Source organism: Gymnogyps californianus, chromosome 6 (genome assembly GCF_018139145.2).
Source record: "Gymnogyps californianus isolate 813 chromosome 6, ASM1813914v2, whole genome shotgun sequence".
In the NCBI taxonomy this organism is placed as follows: domain Eukaryota; kingdom Metazoa; phylum Chordata; class Aves; order Accipitriformes; family Cathartidae; genus Gymnogyps; species Gymnogyps californianus.
In genome coordinates this window covers 18837600-18861895 of record NC_059476.1, presented here as the reverse complement: position 1 = coordinate 18861895, position 24296 = coordinate 18837600, and the positions used below count along the sequence as shown (strand labels likewise).

The 24296-nt window shown below is 38.2% G+C and overlaps 2 protein-coding genes across 3 annotated transcripts in view; one reads left to right on the top strand and one right to left on the bottom strand.

Annotated features, from left to right (window-relative positions):
• Positions 1–783: 783 nt before the first annotated feature.
• CEP55 (centrosomal protein 55) lies at positions 784–13899 on the bottom strand. Its single transcript, XM_050898982.1, has 9 exons — positions 13844–13899; positions 13498–13690; positions 11466–11750; positions 9200–9265; positions 8253–8394; positions 5864–6180; positions 3892–3963; positions 2934–3059; positions 784–1289 (listed from the first exon to the last, which is right to left on the bottom strand). Exons 2-9 carry the CDS (start codon positions 13678–13680, stop codon positions 1083–1085), a joined length of 1398 nt encoding a protein of 465 aa, XP_050754939.1. The 5' UTR covers positions 13681–13690; positions 13844–13899; the 3' UTR covers positions 784–1082.
• A 2327-nt stretch (positions 13900–16226) lies between these two features.
• The window catches only part of MYOF (myoferlin), a 73726-nt gene continuing 65656 nt past the window's right edge, over positions 16227–24296 (top strand). For both annotated transcript variants that reach the window (XM_050898574.1, XM_050898573.1), the window contains exons 1-3: positions 16227–16345; positions 22395–22450; positions 23444–23535. In XM_050898574.1, coding sequence (XP_050754531.1) covers positions 16258–16345; positions 22395–22450; positions 23444–23535 — 236 coding nt within the window. In that variant the 5' untranslated portion in view covers positions 16227–16257. The remainder of the gene's footprint in view (positions 16346–22394; positions 22451–23443; positions 23536–24296) is intronic.

Below are 24296 nucleotides of genomic sequence, written 5' to 3'. Positions count from 1 at the left end.
AAAATGCTAGCAACAGATCCAGGTTTACAGTAGGTGCTAGATGAAAATAACACTGATTGCAAATCCATAAGGGAATTTTTTGCCAGTTTCTAATTTGTTGCAAGAATTTATTGCTAACTTGTTTTCTGTATTAATACCAAAATACAGTGACACTTCAAATCCACTAGAGCAATTTATTAAAAACTGCACTTTTAAACTGGGACATTTGTCAAATCTAACAGATTGACTAACTAACATTTCCCAACTTTAACCTCTAAAATACGAAGTGCAAACAAGTTTACTTCAGCATAATTCTATATCCAGACTTCAAAAATGGTCTCTGACATTGTTGGAAATATAAACTTTTTTCAGTACCAAGGAAGTTTGTCTTTGCTACGAAATTTGTTTTCCCAATGACCTTTTTTTTGAGAAGAGTTTAAACCTTGGTCAGCATTTTTATGAGCTCTAAGTCACCCCTGACTGTGGTTCAGGAAAATAAGCTACTTATGATTGATGTTTTCAACATGAATCTTAGGAGGGTCATGTTAGATCTTTGCTGCTTGAGTTTTAATGTATCAAGATGGTGATACATTACACATGTGTATGATATATATATATATAATATGTGTATATATACACACTACACACACCCCATGTATATATATATTTATATAGTGCACCTATGGGGGCCAAAAATCTTTTGCAGCTATTGCTGTCAAGTTAAGGTACAAGCACAATCATCAGGATTCACCAACCAAGAACTGGATATGCCAAACATTAAAATAAAGCCTGACACAATAGGTGTGCTTTTACTGTTCTCATTTTTAATAGTGCAAAAAATTAAGTCAGTAGTTTACTATTTGAAGATATTCCTAATTCTAAAAATATTTCCATTTGCAACCAAAAATGCAGTAGCTGTTTTTGGCAAAAATTTCAGGTAAAATATTTGAGGCCAAATAAATTACTATTTTTGTGGAACTGAATTATAAAACTAGTCGTCCTTTGTACAACCTTAAGAAAAAAGCTTTAAAAAGATCTTTTGCCTTTGTAGAAGAGCATATTGGCAGTGCGTATAAAGCAAATATAGTAAGTCCATTTGGAGCTCAAGCTGTACAAAAGTCAATATGTGCTAGTAATTCTCTATGCTGGCTTGTTGGATACTGCACTTTACATCTAGGACACTCGAGAAAACTTTCATCAAGAAGGCTTGAATGTTTCACGGAAGGACTTCTGTCATACACGGTCAGCTTCTCTTCAAATGCAGCTTGCAAATCTTCTTGTGGTTCCATACGTCCAGATTCCTGGAGTTTCTGGAAAGGGAGAAGCTTTAGTGCAAGATTGGGGCATGCATGCATGCGCTGGTCAAATACTGTAGGAAAAAATACTAAGGTTTGATGGCACACAAGCCTTGTGTGTGTTATAGCACTCAGGGTAGAATTTAAAGATGGCTATATGCGGTTATGCTACTCGCATTAATAACAGAGGGCCTGTTGTACAATTCTAACATCACATTTAAATTAGATTGCAGGTAGCTTTTCTGCAGACTATTTAAGACAGGCTTCCCACAATGTCTGACTGGGAATCCTTCCCGAACCATCTTCCTAGCCACAGGCACGCTATCTTTCCTTAATAAAATGATGCCTCAGTCCCCTCTACATCAGATGCTGCCTGGTTACCTTCCCAAAAAACTCTGCCATAATTTTCTCTTCTCCTCCTGATCCCATGTGCGAAGTTTCTGTGCATGAAGGCTGTCCCTAACTGTATAAGACACCCGGTTGTCCATTTAACAGCTACTCCTCCAGCTTCTTAGCACAGAGAAACTCAAAGCTGTAACTTCCCTGCTCTGCCCGAACTTCTGCTCTACTCCCAGCAGACAAGGTTTTCCAGTGGCCTCCCCTGGCAGCAGCAGCAACTGCAATCCTAGCAAGTGAGGCTCTCCTAGGGGTAATGCTTAAGTGAAGAACATCAGTATCTCAGGACTCATTCCGTTCCCTTCCTCATTTGAGAAGATACTTCCAAGTTGCATACAACTAAGAGGTAGAGCAGTCTGGCAGTCACAGAAGAATTCCTCTCATCTGCAACTTGTTAGGAGCTTTTGCATTTATCTTCCCTGTAAAAATCAGAGTGGCCACAGACCCGACCTAATGGACACAGGTATCTGATTCCCATTTTGAACCTCATTTAAGTCCAGAACTGCAGTTTTGACAATCCTATTCAGCTATCACCTAATCTTACAAGATACCTTATAGTAGAGTTCCAGAAGCACCAACAGTCAAAATGCATTTCTGCTCGAGACCAGGGCAATCCTGGATACAGCAGAGCAAAACAGATCAATAGCTTGCTTAATACTTAATCTTTCCCTACAAATTTCCCCATTAAGTCTAGGGCTCAAATCTCTAGGTGGCTTTCTTTGGGCTTGTATAATAAACAGCAAACAGACCACAGTCCTCACAATACAAGTGTCCTTTTTCATTGTAGTAGGGAGCTTGTCTTTTTGGAAATGAAAAACCCAGGTTTTCATGACCCACCCATCCTGTATCAGATGGGGGTGGAGGAGGAATTCAACTTCTGTATTTAAGGATTGTGTCCTGTTCACTAGCAGCAAGTCTGAGTAGAAGCATACTGCAGCTCTGTCATTGTGCAACAGACAAAACCAGATAACACATTGTGATACAAAATACAGTTACGTTCCCTGCTCAGGAATCTGACTCTTCTGGATCTCCTTCTGCAGTACTAGTTCTCCATGCATGCTGTAGAGAAAAACAATGCCTAGCTAGTTGACATAGGGTTCTGCACCTTGGGGCTACATACCTAAAGGATGTAAGGACCTACAGTGAATATCAGATGACATTAACAGAAGACTCACTACGTTTGAAATGAGATCCCAAAGTGAAAAGATGTACATTTATGCAAAATCCCTGACTAAATTCACCTGCAAGTTATTCAGTACATACCAGAGGTTCCAGACGGGTTATTTGCTCCCTGGCCTTCTGCAGTTCCTTAAGGACTTTGTTTAACTGATGCTGCAAGTTCTGGCGATCAAGCTTTTCATTCTCAAAGTCTGTGGTGCATATCTGGATCTGGCAACCCCCCAAAGTGAAAATTAAAGAATTAAAGTCAGAATTATTAAGAAATGGGGCAGGGGGAGGTGGGAGAGAAATGTTTCCCCTTTATATATTTAAAGTAAGTTTTACTCTGCAATCATATCCTAAAATAGGATTTGAAAAAAAATTTAAAAAAAATCACTTGTTGTTTTCACTACAGTGAAATTCATACATGCCCAATTATGAAAATCTTCTCCCTTGGTAGAAGTGGAGTTTTAAGTTATTTTGGTTGGAGGGTATTTCAAGCTGTCTTGCAATCTTAAACTGAACATTTTATAGACAGGCATATAGTGCAAGTTCTCATTAAAAACGCCAGTTTCTACTCCAGGATCTTTCTTGTAGCAAGATAATTGGGACAGAAACTATGGGTAACACTGTACACCCAAGCTTAGCAAATAAATGTAACTTTTTTCCCCAACATCATCAATTAGATCTGTAAGAATGTACTTGGAAAAAAGAAAGATGGAAAAGATGGCAATGCAAGTATTTGTATAACTTTATCAAGAGTATATTACAAAACTTCAATGGGCTGATTGGTTTCAGGATGTTTCCCATACCTAATCTGAGGCTGTACAGTTGAACAAGTGATTGTGGAGAAAACAGCATCAGGTTTGATCACACTCTCTTATCTGTAAAAGGTTACAGATTTTCCCCTTGACAGATGTGTCAAAATTTAGAAGCATCAAGAGTTGAATATTCATCTCTAATATTACTTTATTTAATATACTACTCAAATTTGAAGTTAGTCTAGAAAGCCTTTGTGCATAATACAGATTAAGTATCAGCATCTTAGCATATAATTGGGTACCTGTTGTTCCAACAAAGCTATCCTAGTGTGTTCCTCCTGCTGTTTGAGCAATGATTTATGAAGAAGTTGCACCTACAAGGCAGAAAAACATTTGTAATAAACAACTTCCATATACAACAGTTAATAAGCCTAACAAATAATGAATCTGAAAAGAGGGATGGAAGTAAACTTTTATATTCCAACACCAACAGAAAGTGTATGCCTGTTATGCAACAGCCAAACCCAATTCAAATATCTCTACTTCCCTGGGGAAAACCCCAAGGAAACATTATTATTGCATTGAGCGGGGGAATGCAGGATGATGTTATAGTTCAAAAAAAATCAAACTGAACTTTCCTAGGTGATTGCCAGGATGCAGACAAAAATATACACACAAAACCTATGTTTGCACTAACATGCCATGATGTTAAAAACAACAAGCAATGCGACTTTTTTTGTTAAATAGAACAAGTTTAAGACTCAGAAAGTACTATACTATAATGAATTAAGTAAATGCATACATAAAAATATCCTCCGTTATCAGCATGTATCAACTTTTATAGTGAATGCTGTTGTTCAGCTACAGAAAAAAAACACCAACCCCTTTTAATCATTATTAACCAGTGAGAACCAGCCTGTGTTTGAAGAGCTAAACTTTTGTTATGGTTTTAGCCTACTTTGGTGCCTCGTACATTTTATTCTCGTATTTCAATTTTCCGTTCTACATTGCTTTGTTATTGACCCCAAACTTCTCCAAGTAGCAAGCTGATCTTATTTGGATGTCCTGAGGACAGTCCTTCAAGGAGGACTTTCCAGTTTCTCTTCAGCAGATATGCAGTCATAATTTCATGTCCAGAAGAAGAAACAACAACAATTTTTGTTGTTGTTGTTGGCGTCACCATGCTGATAGGAATATTCCAAGACACCACTGTAACTCTCCATGTAGGGAAGTGGCAGAGTCCTCATGAGTATTCCAAACAAAAGGAAGTAAGCACTGAATATTTTTAAATACAAACACACAGCACATATGCGTCTTCCTCCACCTCTGATCAGCCAGAGTGGTTAAAGTCATTGGGCTCAAAAAAAGAAGGAAGGAAGAATTAAGAACTTCACATCTGAACAGAATTATTTCACTGAAGTCATCAAGGTACTCTGGGAGATGGGCAAGCCCTGCGAACAATTAGAATCTGATGCAACAGAACAGATCTGGCAACAGTGTAAACCATGCATGTTGAACAGCCTGCCTCACAGGCACTTCTTAGGCTTTATCGGGCATTACAGAATTCTTCTCAGTGGTTTCTACCATAGCCGTCTTCAAGACAGTGACAACTTGAGGTCCATCCCTTCCTTTGCTTATCTGGCCATTGCTTTCTAGTACTCAGGTGTGCCTGCATAGTTCTTATCCATGGCATCATATAGATAGTCAAATGCCAGAACTGATCTGAATGGAAAAAAACAAACCAACCCCAGCTGCATGGCCATAATGGTTGGCTGGGGGTACTATCCAGGGACACAGCTGCTTATCCAGTAAGTATGAAACTACAAACCCACGTGTGTATTTGTAGCAGCCAGGTGACAGCACATATCAGTGATATTCCATAGTTAGGACCGCATGATAAAATAGCCTGTATGGACTTGAATTTTTACCTTTCCTGTTCTCATTTACTATTAACCTTGAGGATGAACTAGATTAGAATCAATTAAGTATTTTCTCAGTTCTCCCTTGTGTCCCACAAGACCAGGGAAATAAGTGAACAAATAAGTTCCTTGTTTAAACAAGGAACTTTCACGAAAGTTTGGATTTTGATTCAAACCAATATATTAAAGAAAGAATTCAGTTTTAACCACAAGGACATGAGTCTAGATATATGACATAACTCTAGATATAGAGTTACCAAAGTAAATGAGTGATGGTCCATTCTGATGAAGTATGACTTTTCAGCTCTCTTGATTCTTTGCTAATGATCTTAACCCTCCAAAAGCATCCACTTACCTGACATAAAAGATCTTCAGACTTTTTCTTTTCTTCTCTGAGCTGTCCTTTAATAGTTTCATTTTCTTGTTTTAATCTCTGCACTTTCTCTCCTTTCATTTTATTTTCATTTTCTAGAGTCTTCATTCCAGCAACCTGTTGCAACTGCAATAAGGCATTTAAACTCGTTATTTCTTGTTGTGTTTCTTCATACTTCTTTTTGAATTCGTTAAGTTCAGATCTCAGCTGGGTTATAGTGCATCTTTCAGTCTCAAGATCACTCTTAGCAGTTAGTAACAGCTGGTCATAATATTGTTGCTTTTCCTCTTGTAGATGACCTTAATGAGTCAGAAATAATTGAGATAGTAATGTGGGGGGAGGAAAATCACTTAAAAATCAGAACACCAAATCCTTGACAGTATTTTAAGGCATATTGATAGAAACGGACGTTCTAGGCTATTACACAGCCCAGATTGGCACCAAACTTCATTTACAACAGCTTTCAATACTTCTAATGCAGTAAAGTCTCCTTCCCAATATAGTTACTGGAAAACTGCAACTTAGCTTACATATAGTAGTCTGTGCTACAGCTACTTCCTTCACTAACCCTTACAGCAATATTATATCCTTTGCCCTGACTACACAAGCTCCATGACCCCCACACAGTTCTTACATGGCCTCATGCGTTATACTGATGCATGGGAATCAAGGCCCAAAGACACTAGATTCTCACTTCCAGATTTAGGCTCCTTAGCCGAGGTTCTGGCATTACTCCCTCCCCAAAGATACCCCGAAGATCTGATGGGCTCTACTTCACCATTGTTGACCAAAGCGAGACCATCCATTGTCTTTTGCAGACTATCTTCTTCAAATTGTATGCCATCATTTACTTCTAAATTGCAAACAGAAGGGACTAGGATAGGGTTTTTTGATAAAAAATGCCTGCTTCTTGGCTAGTGACTGTTACTTAAACCAGAGTTTGAAAAATTTCTGCTTGTTGACCCAAGAAAAGTTTAGTAAGTAGGAAAAAAAAAAAGAGGCAGTCTGTAGAAATTCAGTAATAATACAAAATACACCTAGAAGCAGAACAAGGAATGCAGAATTTCACAGGCTTTGCCGATTTTTGGCACTGTAAATTTCTTGACTTTGATACTTTTCCTATTGAAGGCTTCCCTTCATTCAAAGTGTAATTTACTAGGGAGCGTTTCTTGCTTGACTGTTCTCCTTCCCTTCGACTATGAACTAAGCCTTACCTTCTCATCAGCAATACTCCTTTGTAGGGTGGTGAGATCCTCAGAGATACACCAAGTTTTTCCTTGGAAAAAAGTTGTCATGTCTTCTTTCAACTTGTATAGCTAGGTTCTTAGAAACTTGGATTTCTGCTACTGTCTAGCTGCTTGAAGAAAGGAACTTTCTTATACCCTTACTCCTAGTTTCCTGTCTGCTCTGATGACAAAGCTTTGACTGCAGTAACTCTGAGTTACATTTCCCGGTGAGCTACTTCAGTCCGCCTCTAAAATACTGTTCGTAGATTTCTAAGCAGCACCGAAACAAGCTTATGATGATATTTTACTGTTTTCCATAAAGATTCAAGCAGTAATACAGAAACCAAGCCACTGCACATGCATTACTATGTGGCAAGTATCTGTAGGCATGCTTTTACTCCAGATGATGCTAGTTCTATTTAGTGAATTTACCTTGCAGGTCAGTTGCAGCATATATGAAATTAATAATTTGATAATAAGAAAAGCAAGCCAACTCCTTCTGGTTCTTCTGTTCAACGTGATTTTAATTTTATTCCACATGCTGGTCAAGCACAACTCAAGTCAATCTGAATGTATGGTACTGAGAGGGTGCTCATTATTGAGGAACCGCATAGCACGGAAGTGAGCTAGAGGAGGCCACATCCATATTGTGAAACACTGTTTTGGATAGGTGCCAAAACCTATCACAGGTTTTCATGCCCTGCAACAACTGTTCAGGTGAGTAAAGAACGTGGCAGTCTTGAGTCATTTTCATAATATTTATTTTGAAAAAAGCAAATCAAAAAACCTGATCCACGCCTAGCTAATAAATCCTTAATGCTTCCATTATGTAGGTTGAAAGTGTACTTTGAAGGATGGGAGACATACGTATATTTGCCTCAACACTTTCCACAAACAGAGAGGTTGCTAATAGAGTGTCAAGGCTGTTAAAAACCATCTTTGAAGTAGATAAGAACATGAAATACTGTTCATCAAGTAACACAGCTAGATAACAGGAAGCAAAGAAATTTTACTTAACCAAGTTTTACCATTAAGAAACCAAAATGTTGAGAAGAAAGTCTTGATTTTGTTTTGTTTTCAGAAAAACTTATTCTATAGATAATTATGGTTTGGGTCACTTGTGGGGAAAAAAATAAAGCTGATACCTTCTGAATTAAATTCTTTAGATTCTCGTTGGTTAACTAGTTCTGACTTCTGTTCAAGTTCAAAGATCCTTCCAAGCAGTCCCCTGACGTATGCTTCACGTTGCTGGTCATACAGTAGCCACTGTTGATTTTTCTCGAGAGCCTTCATGAAAAGGAACAGAAGAACAACAGAAGACCCTCTGGTAATTTATCAGATTTTAAAAGTACTAGTCTTAGTTCTTAAAGATGTTAAAAGTTATGTGTTATACAGTTTAAAGATAAGTTAGTTAATTCTGTTGCAAATTGTGGTAATCTTCTCCGTACAATAAATAAAACCCATCTTCATTTGGAAAGATAAGTCAGGTTGTTGAGCATAAGTTAAAATTGCAGCAGTATTAAATACTGATTGGCTTATTTCTTGGAATGGGAAAATGACTTAAAACCAAAGGCTTTCACGAGTCATTCCTAGATGATGAAGAATTAACCTTTCAATCTCAAACATAAAATATAAAATAACAGATCATGAAAATGGAATAAATTAAAACTGTATCATTGCAACTTAACGTTTGTAAGAACAAGGACATAGATTTTATATCTGATTGGATCATAGAATTATTCAGGTTGGAAGGGACCTCAGGAGGTTTCTAATCCAACCTCATGCTATCCCAGGCAGTGTCAGCTCTGAGGTCAGACCAGGTTCCTTAGCGCTCCTGTTTTTTCAGCAACCACTTTGTTCTGATGTTCCAAGCAAGGTTTTTCAAAGATGATGGAAATATTGTCTTTTTTTTTGCAAGTCTTTCTTTTATTTAAATTATTGTCTTGTCACAAAATAATTTTAGATAATATATTTTAGAGGGAGACATACCCTGAGGTCCCATACTACCCAAAAACATATATGGTGATAATTTACATTCTTATGCATCTTGATACCGATGATTTGTACTTGCAATGTTGTACAGGAAACTTACATCTTTCAGTTGTTTTTCAACTTCATAAAGATTAGTTGATGATCCAGTGCTGTTTGTTACAGCTTCCTGCAGACAAAGAACAACCTGTTAGTGTTCTTTAAAATAGATGGCTGAAACAGTAAAGCTAGTCCTGTATAACTATTAATCTCACATAAGTAGCATAAGAATATTTTAAAAATGGAAAACAGATGCCTTTTGTGTTTAAAGATCTTTATAGTTGTTTTTTTTTTTTTAAGTATCTAAGTTACATAGAAAACCATTTAATAGCATTAAAATAAAGTCTGCAAGATACAGGACAAAGATTTACATTTAATTTATTCTATAACTCTGCAACTCAGTTACATTAAAACATTTCCTAAGACGACTATCACATGTCTTCTGCTAAACTGCTGTCTTGGAAAACCTGAAGGGTGCAGGTGAGCTTCTGAAAAATGAAGCAATTTAGGGTATTATTTAAATACACAAAAAAGGTGTTTGTTCTATTTTCATATCCTCATACCAGTTTGACAATAAGCCAGACCTATAGGAGTTGTTGGGGAAAGCTAGAGACCTCAACAACTTCCTTGGGCTAACAGGAGGATTATAAACACCTGGGAAACCATGCAAGCTTGTCTGGAACTGTAAGGACATAATGACTGATTTTCTGAGACCTGATCCACAGTAGAGCTCTTCAAGTATGCGTCGGAGAGTTCGTTAGACCCATCTAGAACTAGAGTGCAGTTAAACAGTTATATTTCTTTCATAATCTGACATGTTTATTCACTGCATGATAGAAAGCTTTTTTGAAATTGTGTAGATATAAGTCAGAGGGAACTTTAAGGAGATTTAAAAAATGGAGATTACTACCCAAATCCAAGCTACATTTTTCCAAAGTTTTCCTGTGATTCTTGGAATATGATTTAGAACAAGCTTTATAACTGACAAAATACAGGAGAACTTTGAATGCAATTATTAAACTTTAGCACTTGCTAATAAGAATAGGATTTAGAGACACTACAATTGTTCAGATTCCTGTTTCTATGAACATTAGCACTCTGCCTCAGTGAAAACTTTGTGTCATACAACTGTTGTTTCCATTTCAGAGTATACCTACTGCTCATATGCCACCTAGCAATTTCAAGCAGCATTGCTAGACTTGTTTTCAAGTTTTCCAAGACATCCAGTCAAAACATCAGTCACATTTTGTTGTCCTCTGTTGATAAATCAGTAAAAAAAAAATGCAAAAGAAAATTTTGGTTTTAAGCTAAAAGACATTTTCGTAGGTAATTGACAAAAATATCATGGAAACCTGTTGAATTAACATACATTTTAAATTCTCTAAGAAAGTTCAAAGTCTCTGGAAATTGAAAATAAACACCTTGCATTTAAAGTGGTATTTCCCAAGATACTGCATTATTAGAAGTGATACATATATGTATTATCATTGAAAATTAGTAGATTAAGATATGTTGTTATGTATTTGGCTAAAGCTGAATTTCTAGAAGTTACTCAACTTCCATGTAGAGCATGGGGAACCAGCACCATCTGCAGGTCAAAAGCTGGAGAAGACTTACAGGCACCTACTTTTAGGCACCAACTTCCCTGTGCCCCTTACTGAGATACTACTTACTGCATTTTCCATGGAACATTAGAACCGGCAAGAGTGGAAAAACAACTGTAGAAAACTAAATGCACTTGTAAAAGCTGCCAAGTACCTGGCACCATACATATTAACCACTTTAAATGAGAGAAGCAACTCATGATTCCTGTCCTACCTTCTGTGACATTGAAGTATTTACCATGTGTGATGCCATGTAAAGTACAGGCAACTAGTTTTAACAACCAAGAAGCAAATGAGTATTCATAAGTGCAGGGAGGAGATATTCTCATGACTGAAGCTGAATTAGGTGAGGAGCTTAGTTTGTCTTTATTAATGCCCCATGTCTCTATTACTGCTGCCTTCTCAGTCTGTTTAATCACTGAGCGTACAAACCCGAGAAGGGCATAATATCTGCTTAAGCAACAGTGGATCATTACATGTAGTACCACTAATCATATCACCTGCGTGTGAGCTTGAAAAAGGGACCTTGCAGTACAGCATTAGAGAATTCCCTCCCCAGCTGCGTTGCCTGAAGTTGTTCTTCATTTAGCATTCAATCTGGATACCATCTCTCTTCATACAAGAATAGTTCAGCATGCAGTGCAACTTGTAAGAAGATTAAAAATCCATCCTTTTTTATAACAGATATTGGTGCTTAGTGGGCAGCAGTATCTCTTCAGAGCTTACCTGGGATGCCTGAGAGGTACTGGCTCTGTTTTCAAGCTCAGAACATTTTGCAGTAACAGTGGATAAATTACATTTTAACTGGTTCATTTCTTCCAATAGAGAACGAAGTAACTGTTCTCTCCTTTCTGCTTCCTTTGTTTTTTGCTCTAGTTGACTTTGTAATAAGGAGACTTCACTATTCTTGTTTTTGGATCTAAGCTTGTCTTTCAGATTTTGGATTTCTTTGTCCTTCTCTCCAAGAAGATGGTTGTGTTTTTCTTTTTCTTTTTCAAGGGAAAGTATTTTCTAAATGAAACAGAATAAAAAAACCCGACACAAATGAGTAAGTGTCAGTCTATGCAACAAATGCATTAGCAAGTTTACAACAATTTGAGAAGATACTCACTTTGAAAGGTTATCTCAGCCTTTAATTGGCTGAGAATATTACTTTTTACTCAAAACAGACAATACTACAGTGATCATCACAATCCTATAGTGATCAACTGAAATATTTCAAGTGATAGTAAAAACAGTCTGAAGTAGATGAAACAAGGAAAGAATGCAAAGAACCAAATTCCACAGACTTGGCAGGTACTCAGTTTTGTATATGAATACAGATCACTGCAGTATACGAACCTTAAAACACAAGCAGTAGAAGAACTCTAAAACACTTCCAGTGAAGAGGTTGGTGATACATTTCTTAGTGTTGGTTACCATATTTAGTAGCTTTTGAGAAGCAGCAGAGCCTTCTTGCAAACTAAGTGACAATAAGTGAAGTTACAAGAGAGTTATAATAAAGCATTCAGGAGAAGGATCCTGTTTTCCAAATTATCTGGCCTTTTAGTTTCAAAATGTGCTTTAGTAGATCTTTTCAACAGGCACTCTCTTTTCAGCAGACCTCCAGCACAGGTAATTATTACATAGCATTAATACTGCATTTGAGATACCTTGGGGCTCTACGTAAACTTCTGTTATGATAGCATTTCATTTTCTGTAAGAAAGGTTGATGTTGAAATCCTACATGTTGACATAAAGTCATTAGAAGACGACAGAGAAACTGAAAGAAATTGAATTTTAGAGACGCTTATTTGGGGAGTGGTTGAAGACCACACAGTGCTCACTAGAATTAAAATACTGACACCAAATAGTACCTAGTATATCTAAACATGCGTGTGATTTTCCACCTGTAAACTAGGAGCCCAATATTAAGTAACCAACACTGAGCAAGCAGCAAACTCCACCAGACACAGTAAATACCCTAAGGAATTCAGCCACAACAGTACATGAGCTGTCTAGCCATAGCTGGAACTTAGATTAGCACTTCTCAACTGACGTTGTAGCACAGACACGTGAAAAGCCTTATTGTCAAAAGAAATAGCCTAGAAATATAAGTGTCCATAGTCTCTATTAGTTGTATCCTTTGAAAGAGTCCATTTAAAGTTTCCCAGTCCTTCTGGGAAGCCTGACAGTATGTGACTTGGTCACATACTAGGTCTTGAACTTCCTTCTCTGCAACCACAGGTTTACCTTGAATGGACTACAAGGCACGGAAATTGCAGTGTCTTAGTTTCTGCTCTTTGGTTGTAATGGAAGAATAATGTGGTGAACTGATTACAGTTTTATTTACCTATAGCTGAGTGGGAGCTTGAGAATATAGTTCAAGCAAATACTCAGCACTTTTTGGTGTGTTCTTAGGCAACTGTTTGCAAACATAATGTTCTTTGCAGGAAGTGCTCAAAATTCTCTGGAACCAACTGTTCCGAACGGTTGGACATGTGAGGACAGGTCTTAATGGACTAATTGGCACCTCTGGCCTCAAATTTTTATATTTAACAGCCTTGTCAGATGACTATAATTTTATTAGTTCAGTCATCGTTGAAAAATACTTGAGAACAAAAACATCAAACTAAAACAGTAGTGACATCAAAGTAAACTAAGTTTTAAGAGAAAAGACTGGCATCTTGCTTACAAAGTTGGACAAACTCAGACTCACGTTAACCATGCACAATTAGGACACAACAAACGTTAGCTCGAGTACAAACATCCACCTCACCTCTAGGAGCCCGTTCCTTTCCGGATCCGTCATTTTGCTTTTCCCTTTAACGACTTCCTCCATTGATTTTCTCAGGGCAGCGTTCTCCTGCTTATGCTTCTCGAGATCACTCTCAGGCCTGGAGCTACCCGACTTTAAGCCCCACTTGCCAATAATTATATCTTTGGCGGTCTTGGAATTCATGTTTAAGCACCTATAAAAAAAATAAACGCAGCGTTACGGAATACAAATCCCTTCTACCAGGCAGGACGTGACTTCTTACACCGTTTTAGTCAAGCACGGGCAGCGCAGGGCTTCCCGGCTCCTGCTGGCGGCTCTCGGATCGGGCTGCGGGCAGCAAACGGGCCTGTGAGCACGCTGGGTCACGGCGAGGTAGGGGGCCGCTGCCCGGCGGCGGCTGGTGCTGGTGCTGCTCCGGCCAGCCCCGGCCCAGCCCCGCTTCCGGGAGTTTGAATCCCGCGGCTCCAGCATCGTCACTTCCGTCCGGGCCGCCGCGCAGTCGAAGCGAGGACTACGGCGTCTCCAATGGGTCAGAAAAGGCGGGGGGAGGGGTTAAAGAACGCTTCCGTGAAGACACGCCCTGAGAGGGGGCTGGGCGAGCCGGCGTGGGCGCGGCTGGAGGGGCACGAGCTGCCTGGCGTCGGGTGGCCGTTAACGGCCGGCGGGGCGCCGCCGAGTTCTCCGCGGAATGCCTGAGAGGAGGCTCCCCATTGGCTGGCGTTGGGCGGCCACGTGACCTGTCTGGCCAATGCCATGGGGTCTGTCTTCTCCACCTCGTTTTTCTGCTCTAGCGCACGTGCTTTTTACTTGTAAGTCTTACCTCGTTTCGTGTTAGTGGGGTCCGGTCGTGCTGGCTTGGGCCGGAGTAGAGCTAAGTCCAGGACGGAGCAGGGGGCGTTCATTGCAGTGTTAAACCCTGCGGTCTGGTCCAAAGGGACCGGGGTGGAGACTGTAATGGAAATACCTTCACATTGTTGTAACCCTGGGTTTGAGATACATGTTATAGGAAGTAGTATAGCAGGAACCACCTAACCAGGGGAGGACAAGCCTTACACGAAGCAGTGCAAGTGCAGCAGTGACCCGACCCGAGCTGGCTTTGGTGCCCAGTAACTCCACGCAACACACCACCTCTCCTGGCCTGAGCGACCACCATAAGAGATGGAGCCCAAAGTCATGGACTAAATGAACTCAATGGACATTTTGTGGACATCTATGGACATTTTACAGACATTTCACAGGGGTGGTCCATAGACAAAGGGAGGGATGTCTGTGTATTATATCAAAGGATGGGAAGAGGAGTGGTGGTTAATGAGGATGTATTGGATAGTGTGGGACCTGAGCATGACATAAATGGTATGGAATAAGGGGTGGAGAATGTGCTGGTTTTGGCTGGGGTAGAGTTAATTTTCTTCACAGTAGCTAGTATGGGGCTATGTTTTGGATTTGTGCTGGAAAGAGTGTTGATAACACAGGGATGTTTTAGTTACTGCTGAGCAGTGCTTACACAGAGTCAAGGCCTTTTCTGCTCCTCACCCCACCCCACCAGCGAGGAGGCTGGGGGGGCACAAGAAGCTGGGAGGGGACACAGCCGGGACAGCTGACCCCAACTGACCAAAGGGATATTCCATACCATATGACATCATGCTCAGCACATAAAGCTGGGGGAAGAAGGAGGAAGGGGGGGACGTTCGGAGTGATGGTGTTTGTCTTCCCAAGTAACCATTATGCATGATGGAGCCCTGCCTTCCTGGGGATGGCTGAGCACCTGCCTGCCCATGGGAAGTGGTGAATGAATTCTTTGTTTTGCTTTGCTTGCGTGCGTGGCTTTTGCTTTACCTATTAAACTGTCTTTATCTCAGCCCACGAGTTTTTTCACTTTTACTCTTCTGATTCTCTCCCCCATCCCACTGGGGGGGAGCGAGCGAGTGGCTGTGTGGTGCTTAGTTGCCAGCTGGGGTTAAACCATGACACTACTGCATATATTTATGTTAAGACAAAATGTTTATAGGCCTCCGAACAATACAGAGGGTCTTCTCACATTTTTTGCACACATTTCCTTAATTCTTCTTTATTTTTACTTATGCATATATATTTTAATAATTTCTCAAGAGATCTACTAAATTCAGCGTGTTAAATGTGGAACCTGTAGTATTTATTGTGTGAACTGTAGTTGTTCCAGAGCACAACTGAAGGGGGAGCACTTAAACTATTTTTGAAGACGGTAGGTATTTTGTGATTGTATACTAACACGGAGGCAAGCTAAAAACATTTACGAACAATGAGGTTCTAAAAATCAAGAGGAAAAAAATATAAGCCATCGTGAAATGTAATACCTTGGTGTACCAAGAGGCAGATGTGATGTATCTTGAGTACTGGAGTTGTGCTTAACGTTCATGTTGCTTATGCTTATTCTTGCCTTGGTTACTTACGAGAGACTTACCATGCAGCTTAAAAATAAAAGCAACAAAAAAAATCTGCACTCGTTTTTACACTGTGCCCTTTCTGTTACTGGATTTCACTGGGGAGAGCTCTTTTTGTGCAGCAACACAGAACTTGGTGTCAATTTACAGGCACTTCTTTTTTTTTCATAGCCTTCAGTAGCTAGTCCGTCATAGATCCACCCATAGACCTTCTTTACTGTAAACCATTCCCTGCCTCCTCTTCCTGCTAGCATTTCAGTCCAGAAGTTAAGGAGTTTGAAACTTAAGACTTCCTTGAATTTCTTGGGTAACAATCGGCGTTTAGTCAAGACTGGAAACAATGCTTCGGGTGATTGTGGAATCTGCTACCAATATCCCTAAAACCAAGTTTGGGAAACCAGACCCTATTGTTTCTGTTATTTTTAAAGGTAAGGAAAATTGTCATATATGTACTCAGGGAGGAGGTTTTCTGAAGGATAGTGCCCTATGTAAGTATTGGAATATCTGTGAAAACATGTTTTCCTGAAGTTACATCTGATGTAACTTTAGGGAAGACTTTTTAATTAGAGAGACTGGAGTTACCTGAGTGAAGTTTGAACTGGGTGGAGTGCATTGGTCTTTTCTGGCCAGCAGTGCTTCTGTTCAGGATCCACGTTTTACATGCTTTTGCAAAGACTTAGTCCTTTGCTTTAAAAACCCAAATTAACTGCAGAGATAAATCCACTTTTAATTCTGGTATTGAAGATTACCTTGTTGTTTTCCATCTGAAAAAAATCATTCCTCTGTCTTGATTATTTTGCACTGCCACTGCTCACTGTTACACCAATTTTTACTGTGACTGGTTTATTGTTATTACCAGCATGTTGAAAAACAGTAGTACTATTACTGAAGGTGTTTGGTTTTGGGGGTTTTTTTACAAACTGAATTGCACTTTAAAATTTTGCCTGTTGAGATTATTTAATTTAAAATAAAGATTTAGGAAGGAAACCACATTTTACACTTTCATGGCTCGTCAGATACATATGGGAGAAGGAGAAAACAGTGTGATAAAATTAGCATTTATATGTAAAGCTAATTATATTTTACAGTATATTTTACCTGTTGCCATCATTTCCTCACTTGGATAAACTAAAGGAACTTGATTTCAATTATTGGTTTATCTTTAAGGTGCAGAAACCTCCAAGCAATTTTGGATCATGTAATACGTTAAACCAAACTGTGACAAACGGTCATCTTAATTCCTGGTGACCTGGTTTCCTAACCGTGCACTGAAATAGAAATGGTATTTCCTAATGTATGAAAAATCATTGCAGGGGTTTGTCACCTTTAGAAACCAAATCTGAAATCATGACATTTTAATGGAGGCTGGAAAAGGACAAGGCAGTGCATGTCCAGTATCCTAACTTCCAAAATATAAAGTTTTTGGATACTTTATTTCAGCATCAGAAAGATGTGGTATCATTCAATTTCCTTTCTTTTCCTCCTCTTTTTCAAGTTTGTTTTTTTACCCCTCTGTGTGTTAGGGCAAGTGGCTGAGCCTGTCTCAGTAGCTTTTGGAACCTCCTAATTCTTAAAATATGATTTTATTTGCCCTGCAAAAAGTGCTGTTACTGGTGTACTGTAATTTTTCTTGTTTGTTCCATTTGTTTCTGCTGCTTCTTCAGCATTCATATTCTCTTTTCAGTTCCTTGTCTTTCTCTTTGCTCTCCTGTCACAGTTTTGCCTCTCTGTTATCTCTGTTCCTGCAGTTTCATACTCCAGAGTTGGTTTGTGCCTTTGCTTCTTTATGCCTTAAGCGTCTGTTTAATTCCTCCTTGTAATCTTGTGGTCCTACTGTGTGCTCTAATGCAATTCAGTTTTACCTAGTAAATATAAGTTACAGATTTATTTTTTTCTTCTGCATTGCTGGATTTGTTTCTTAGTCCTTCAGTTATCCAAACACAGGAATTGGGCAACAGACGTGAAAGGAATGAGTTTCTATTTATCCTTTATGTGCTATAACTGGGATTTTTAATGTTCACAAACAAGCTTAACCATTATCTTAAATACGACTTCATAATTGTGACAGTTTTTCAGTGGGATATTTAATTTCTCCTTATACCTGCCACTTCTTTTTATGTGGTTTTACTACATACCAACAGTCTGATTTTTTGCTTTCTGTCCAGAGTGATTCAAGTGGGCCAGAAAATACCAGGCTTTTGCCAGCTATTGGGCAGCTCTGATTTAATTTGTAAGTGGAGTACCTGGTTGCCAGGTGCAAGGGCATAGGGATCATATCTGAACTACGTTGAACTTCTGGCTGTTTATGTTTATAGATGTTTTTTATATACAGCCTGTTCCCCCTCACCCTGTTAGCGTGTAGAGATGGGAAACCAGTCTTATTTTTGGGAAGGTGTATGTCAAAGAGCAGCAGTCTTTAACAGTAGTCCATGCCCGCTGTAGCTCCTGGGGGACATAAAAAAATACAATTGGGAGTTTATTTTCCAGACTGGGAAAAACTCAGGCATTTGCAGGACTTTGGCCATACCCGTGCAGTACATTTTCATGTTCTTGTTTGACTCTGGAGTATTCTTGGAGAAGTCTTAGAGAACAGCACTTATTTGACAGAAAATTGCTGTGGAAGTTGACATTTCATTAAACAGTGTTTTGTTTGTTAGCTTTTTCAGACTGTACCTTACATAGCCTTTGCTGATGTCAGGTTCAGTAATTTTAAGACTTTAATGAAAACACACAGTATCTCTCAGGATTAGACCCTTATGGCTATGCCCTGAAGAAAAAGGCCATGATCCTACAACTATTAGTATGTAAGTGACTCTGCAAACATTTTATATGTTAACACACATATGTTAGTATAGTTTCACCTATGTATAGAACAGACTTCATCAAATTTGTATAACTAAGCTAGTTATAGACTATACAGTCAGTACAATGAATACAGTGACATAGGTACATATTAAGAGGAAATAGGCAGCTGTTTGTATTGTGATATCTTATTTACAATAGAGGGGGTTTGTGCGAGCATTTGACTTTTTTTTACACATTTATGTTCAGTCCAGTGGGATGGAACTTTTATTTACTTTAAGAAACAACTCACTGTTCAAAGAGAACTACACCCTGAGAGTAAACGAGTATTGCTGTCTGGAACTGGGTGCTGTTACTGCAGAATTCTGAGTTCATCGTCACCCTACATGAGACAAATTATTAGTCAAATTAATATGAAAAACTGTTGCCACTTGCTGAAGCGACACTAAGTGGTAATGATTAAACCAGTACCATTCTTTTGGTTTGTCAGATATACCAAACTGGAGAAAAATGTATCAGATTCTTGTCTTTGGGTGTAAAAATTGACACAATTGCTTATATGTGCAGTCAATACTAGGACATTTAGTGCTTTGATCATTCCTTTTGACTGCCTCATTCGGCTTTATGCATTAAAAACTGATGTGAAATGGCATTCAGTTTGATTGGGCCAACTTCAATCAAATTTCTTTTTCCATTTGTGCTTAATCTAAGAGCTTTCCAGCAGGCCGGCAGTAGTTCATAGCTATGTTAGTTTATATTTCAGTGGGTGAAAAAAAAGAGTATTAGTGTGTAATTATTCACTAAATTTATATTTTCTGTTTTGCAGAGAATTAAATTACCTTAACTTTAATTTCCTGGTTTTTAGAGGTCTGCCTGTTTGATCCTGCGGTTGCTGCCACCGTGCAATCTTAATTCTTCATTTACAAAAGTTTTATGGAAAACTTAGCGAACTGAAATGTGATTCTCTCTTGAATCTTAGACTTAAGACTGTTCTAAAAGATAATGTTTGCTTCTGCTATTCCCCACCTACTGAAATTGATAAAAATGCTAGTTATAATAGAAGAAAAAATTTAAGATGTAAGCATTGGTTGTTTTGCAGTACTGTAATTATCTTTCTAATGATGGAACAGTTATTATTTAAATAACTCATCTTGAATGAATTTTCTTGAACACTATGTCATCTCATTGACTATCACCAAGTTCTTATTACATTCCTTTCCAATTGAGAATATTAAAGAACATGTGGTAGTATAATGCCTCTATCAAGATAAAGCAAATAATGATTTCTTCTGCAGTACCAAGGTTATTGTAGTTAGTTTTTAAGGGAACAAGTATATAGAGTGTCCTACCGGTATCCATTGTCATTTCTTACTGTTATTTCTTGGTAGGGCCAAACTAAAAACGATACCTGGCCCTATCTTACAGTTTATCCTGATGTGGTTTACAGTCTTAGCTACTGTAGCTGGATTCATTACCAGTAGAGGAATGCAGTCTGAGGGCCTGAAACGTATGTGAGCTCCTGGAATAACTGGGCACTCCATCTTACACTGCTTGGCAAAGATTTTTTTTGGTGGGAAGAAGAAAGCTCTTTGCCAACAGTTTCAACAACAAACAAAAAAACCCCCAGTGCATTAAAAGAATGATAAAAAGTGTAATAAAGTCAGTAAAGTGAAGAAAATACATGCAAAATACATGCTTGAGGAATGTGAATGCTACACTCAGACTGACTAAAATTACAACTAAAACCCGATGTAAGCTATGTTTCCCAGTGTTTTTCATCCAACTTTCACACACATGCATAACACAAAAAGTTTTTTTTCTTAGTATAATCTAGAATATGCATAGTTAGTGGAATCGTAAATCTTGCTCTTGTTTTTATGAAAATGGATAGTCCAGAGTGGAAAATTTTACTCCTTGTCAAGAATCGTCTTGACTGTTGTTCAAGCCAGGGCTTTCCTTACCTTACAGAGTTACATTTGAACTTAGGCAGGGATCATAGGACTTTTATCCATTAGTTCCGCCAGGATCAGGTCTGTGATTCACTATCATCTCCTTTACAAACAGCTGCAACTGTTCCTTTTTTCACCAGCACTGAGAACATCTTTTCCCTGACTCCCAGCTCCTATTTGTAGGGGGACTTGGAGTACTAGTGCCAACCCCCAGATGTTCTGGGATATTCAGTTTTGAGAATGCTGTGTCTCCTATTAGATAACATGAAGTTGAATTTCTCTGACTAACATGTTAATTAGTTCTTTGTTCTGCAAAATGCGAGTCCACAGCATGGTATGTTATGAATGCTCTTTCCTTTGTGGTACGATGTGAGTCAATATCCTGTATAAATGTAGACAATTCCTGTTACATAAATGTGAGTCAGTTCTCGCAATTTACAGTATGGGCTGATTTTTTTTCTTTCAGTACATCCCACTCTCATACAATAAAAAGAGCCACCACAGTCTACTGCTTGAATAGTGGGTATCTGAACTTGCCCGTGTGGCATATCTTTACTCTTGCTTCCCAGGCCTTTGCAATATTTTCCTGGCAAAGTATAGCCATAACTTGTTAATAATAAAAATGCTATTACCTTTACTGTAGTTCTTAAATACAAGGAGCGTGTCTGAAACTTAGCCTTCTTGTGGTGGCTGAGCATTTTATAGATCAGCAGTTAGTTTACTGACTGTACTTAAATATACTCATTTGTTATCACCAATATATGTAATTTCTGTTTAGAGAGCTGCGTGTTTGCCAGTGTTCTTTTGTGCTTCTGAGTGTCAAGACTTGTTCTCCATCGGAGCTGTATATGTATAGTGCAACTAAAAAGTAAAAATAAAGCCGTTGCACGTTACTTGCTTTGAACCTGCTGTAAGAACAGAATTTTGTTTCCCTTTTTAATAGGTGAGAGGGGCCTGCAAAAGGCCTCTGCAACACTTGAGTTGTATTACTCCTCTCAGGAGAAGGAATTTGAATTGAAATGCCACACTATATATAATTTACAGCACACCTCACACTCCCATGATTTGTAGGTTGACCAAATGCAAATTTTACCATGAAGTATGGAAAAATTGTAATTTTTAGGCTACTGTAAATGTCAGTGATCTGCATAACCTCTGGAAACCATTTTTTCAGGAAAGACTGCATTTCCTCTTATATGCATGTGTATTTCTGCTAGTATTTGCTCATTTAAAGCAGAAAGTGCTCACACTGTAAGCATATCTTCTTAAGATTTTTTTTTCCAAGTGATTTTATTTCAGAGCTAAACACTTATAAGTATTTTGTAACTTGGATATGGTAAATGTGTAACACATTTTCTTTACTACTGAAGTTCACCACTTTGAGGTTACTGCTTGGTTTGATGTCTCCAAGTCTTTTCGTCTGTCTTCTTTCATCATTACTGAAGTTGCAGTCAAGGGTCATAAAAGGTTGAGAAACCTAAACATTAATTTTGCTTTTTGGGAATACATCTAGCTATGCTTAAACAAAACAGAATAAAAAGCCTCATCTACTAAAATTGCCCAGGGGACTTTTTGATTGTCAAATGTGCAGTTACTGGAAGAGGCAAAAAGAACTGGAACATTTGGTTTAAAGCTCAAACTTTCTTTTGAAAAGTGAAAGGAAAAATTATGGTATTTGTGTAGTGTTTTAGCAAAAGCAGATCATCACACTTTATTTTATTTGCAGATGAAAAAAAGAAAACAAAGAAAATTGACAGTGAACTTAATCCTGTTTGGAATGAGGTAATTTTATTTAAATCAATTCTTTGTCTTTCTTAAGATGAAACACTTGTAAAATTGGTAAGTTAATTTCCACAGTTGTGAATATTGGTTAGAAACAGGAACTAGTGATATGTGTTCTTTCAAGGTGTTAGTAAATGCAGGTGAATGGATTCATCTTGTGCCATGTACAATTCTTTAAGTAATGATTTTATGTAAAAGTAGATGGATATCTGGTGAGTTTGTGGCCTGGTTTTGTTCCCTCTTACTTTGGACCAAATGATATTCAGCCATTGCTTAGCCACATGTATGGGAACATAATTGGATCCTTTATCATATACTAGGAAAAAACCCTACAGAATTAGAATAAATCATTGTCTTGGTTTTGGCTGGGATACAGTTAATTTTCTTAGTAGCTGGTACAGTTCTGGTACAGCTGGTACAACTCTATCCCAGCCAAAACCAGGACAATCATGTATTGAAGTTCCTCATGGTTTATTTGTAGGACTGGTCCTATTTTGCATCTTCAGTAATGTTTTTCTTGGGGAAAATGTTTTCTTAGTAGTGTTTTTTCACAACCAGAAATGAAAGTTAAAGATTATTCTTACAATTTGTAATTAGGAATAGAAAGAAAGGGAACCTACAAATATTTGTCTAAATTCAACAGCAACTGACTTCAACCAGTATTGCAGGGGAATATTATCAGATCTAATGAATGATAAGAAAATACTTATGTTAGTGTGAGGCAGTGGAACTGCAAAAGAGGTTGTGGCTCCCTATTAAACAATTTAGTTCTTTTTCTGTTATTGTTACTAGTAACTAGCAAATCAAGAATGTGCTATGAGCATGTTCCCAGATTTTTAACTTTGCTTTTGCAAATGTAAGTTGGTCTGGTCTGTCTCTCACTGAATGCAAAATTTATTTCTGAATAATTTTGTTGTATATGCTACTCTGCTGTTAATTAATTTACATATAATTTGTAATTATAATTTGGTTTTGCTCCATTTTTTTGTTCAGATTCTTGAATTTGACTTGAAAGGAATTGCTCTGGATAATTCATCTTCTCTGACAATTATTGTGAAGGATTTTGAAACAATTGGACAAAACAAGTATGTTCTTTTTTTTTTTTCCCAGTATTAAACACAACTTTCAATACAGAAGTCCAGAGAAAAAATGGAACTGACAGTTGCTGGAGGGAAATGATGGATGCAATTAGATGGTTTCTGATGTAATACCTACTTGTAGCCTATACGCCAGTGGGCTTTCCATCCCTCACCAGTTGGATTGTTACTCTGAAGCAAAGTGTCAGCTTTCTTTTTATACTTTAGACATGCTGAAGCTAAATTCAAGGAATGTTGTAGGTATTTAAGGCAGAATTTGGGTAAAATTTAGATCCCTTCACCTATTACTGTCATTTGAAAACTACAGCTGCCATAGTTCTGTTGGTGCTTACTTGTAATAAAGGTCTTTGTGTAACTAGATTTATGCCACTACAGATACCTGGTGCAGGTTGTCATCTTGTAGAACGGTGCAGGGCAGTACCCAAGACTACTATACATAATAAGCATCCAGAAGGTAGTTCTGAAGAACTCTTAATTGGCATTCTCAGAGCACAGCTAACACAAACCACCAAAAATTACAAAATGCAGTTAAGGCTCTTAACCACCTTTAAAAATCTCCCCAAGAGGCTATATTTTACATCACTTATTTAAGTTTTGCCTAGGAAGAGGGGAAGCCTAAGTTCAATTTCCTATCTTGTCTGGAGGGATTGAAGTCCTAGACTCATCTCCTGGGAGACTGACTTAGCCATCAGGATGTTGGATAAAATACAAAAACTGTCTTGGGAATGGAATCTGGGTTTCTGGTTTTT

What these genes read in the sequence shown, in the direction of transcription:
- CEP55 (XM_050898982.1), bottom strand. Translation starts at nt 13,680, where the DNA reads ATGAATTCCAAGACCGCCAAAGATATAATTATTGGCAAGTGGGGCTTA. An exon ending in CTGAAGATCTTTTATGTCAG is followed by an intron (nt 3,964 to 5,863) that starts GTAAGTGGATGC and finishes TCTGCCTTGTAG; the next exon opens with GTGCAACTTCTTCATAAATC. An exon ending in TAGCTTTGTTGGAACAACAG is followed by an intron (nt 3,060 to 3,891) that starts GTACCCAATTAT and finishes GGGGGTTGCCAG; the next exon opens with ATCCAGATATGCACCACAGA.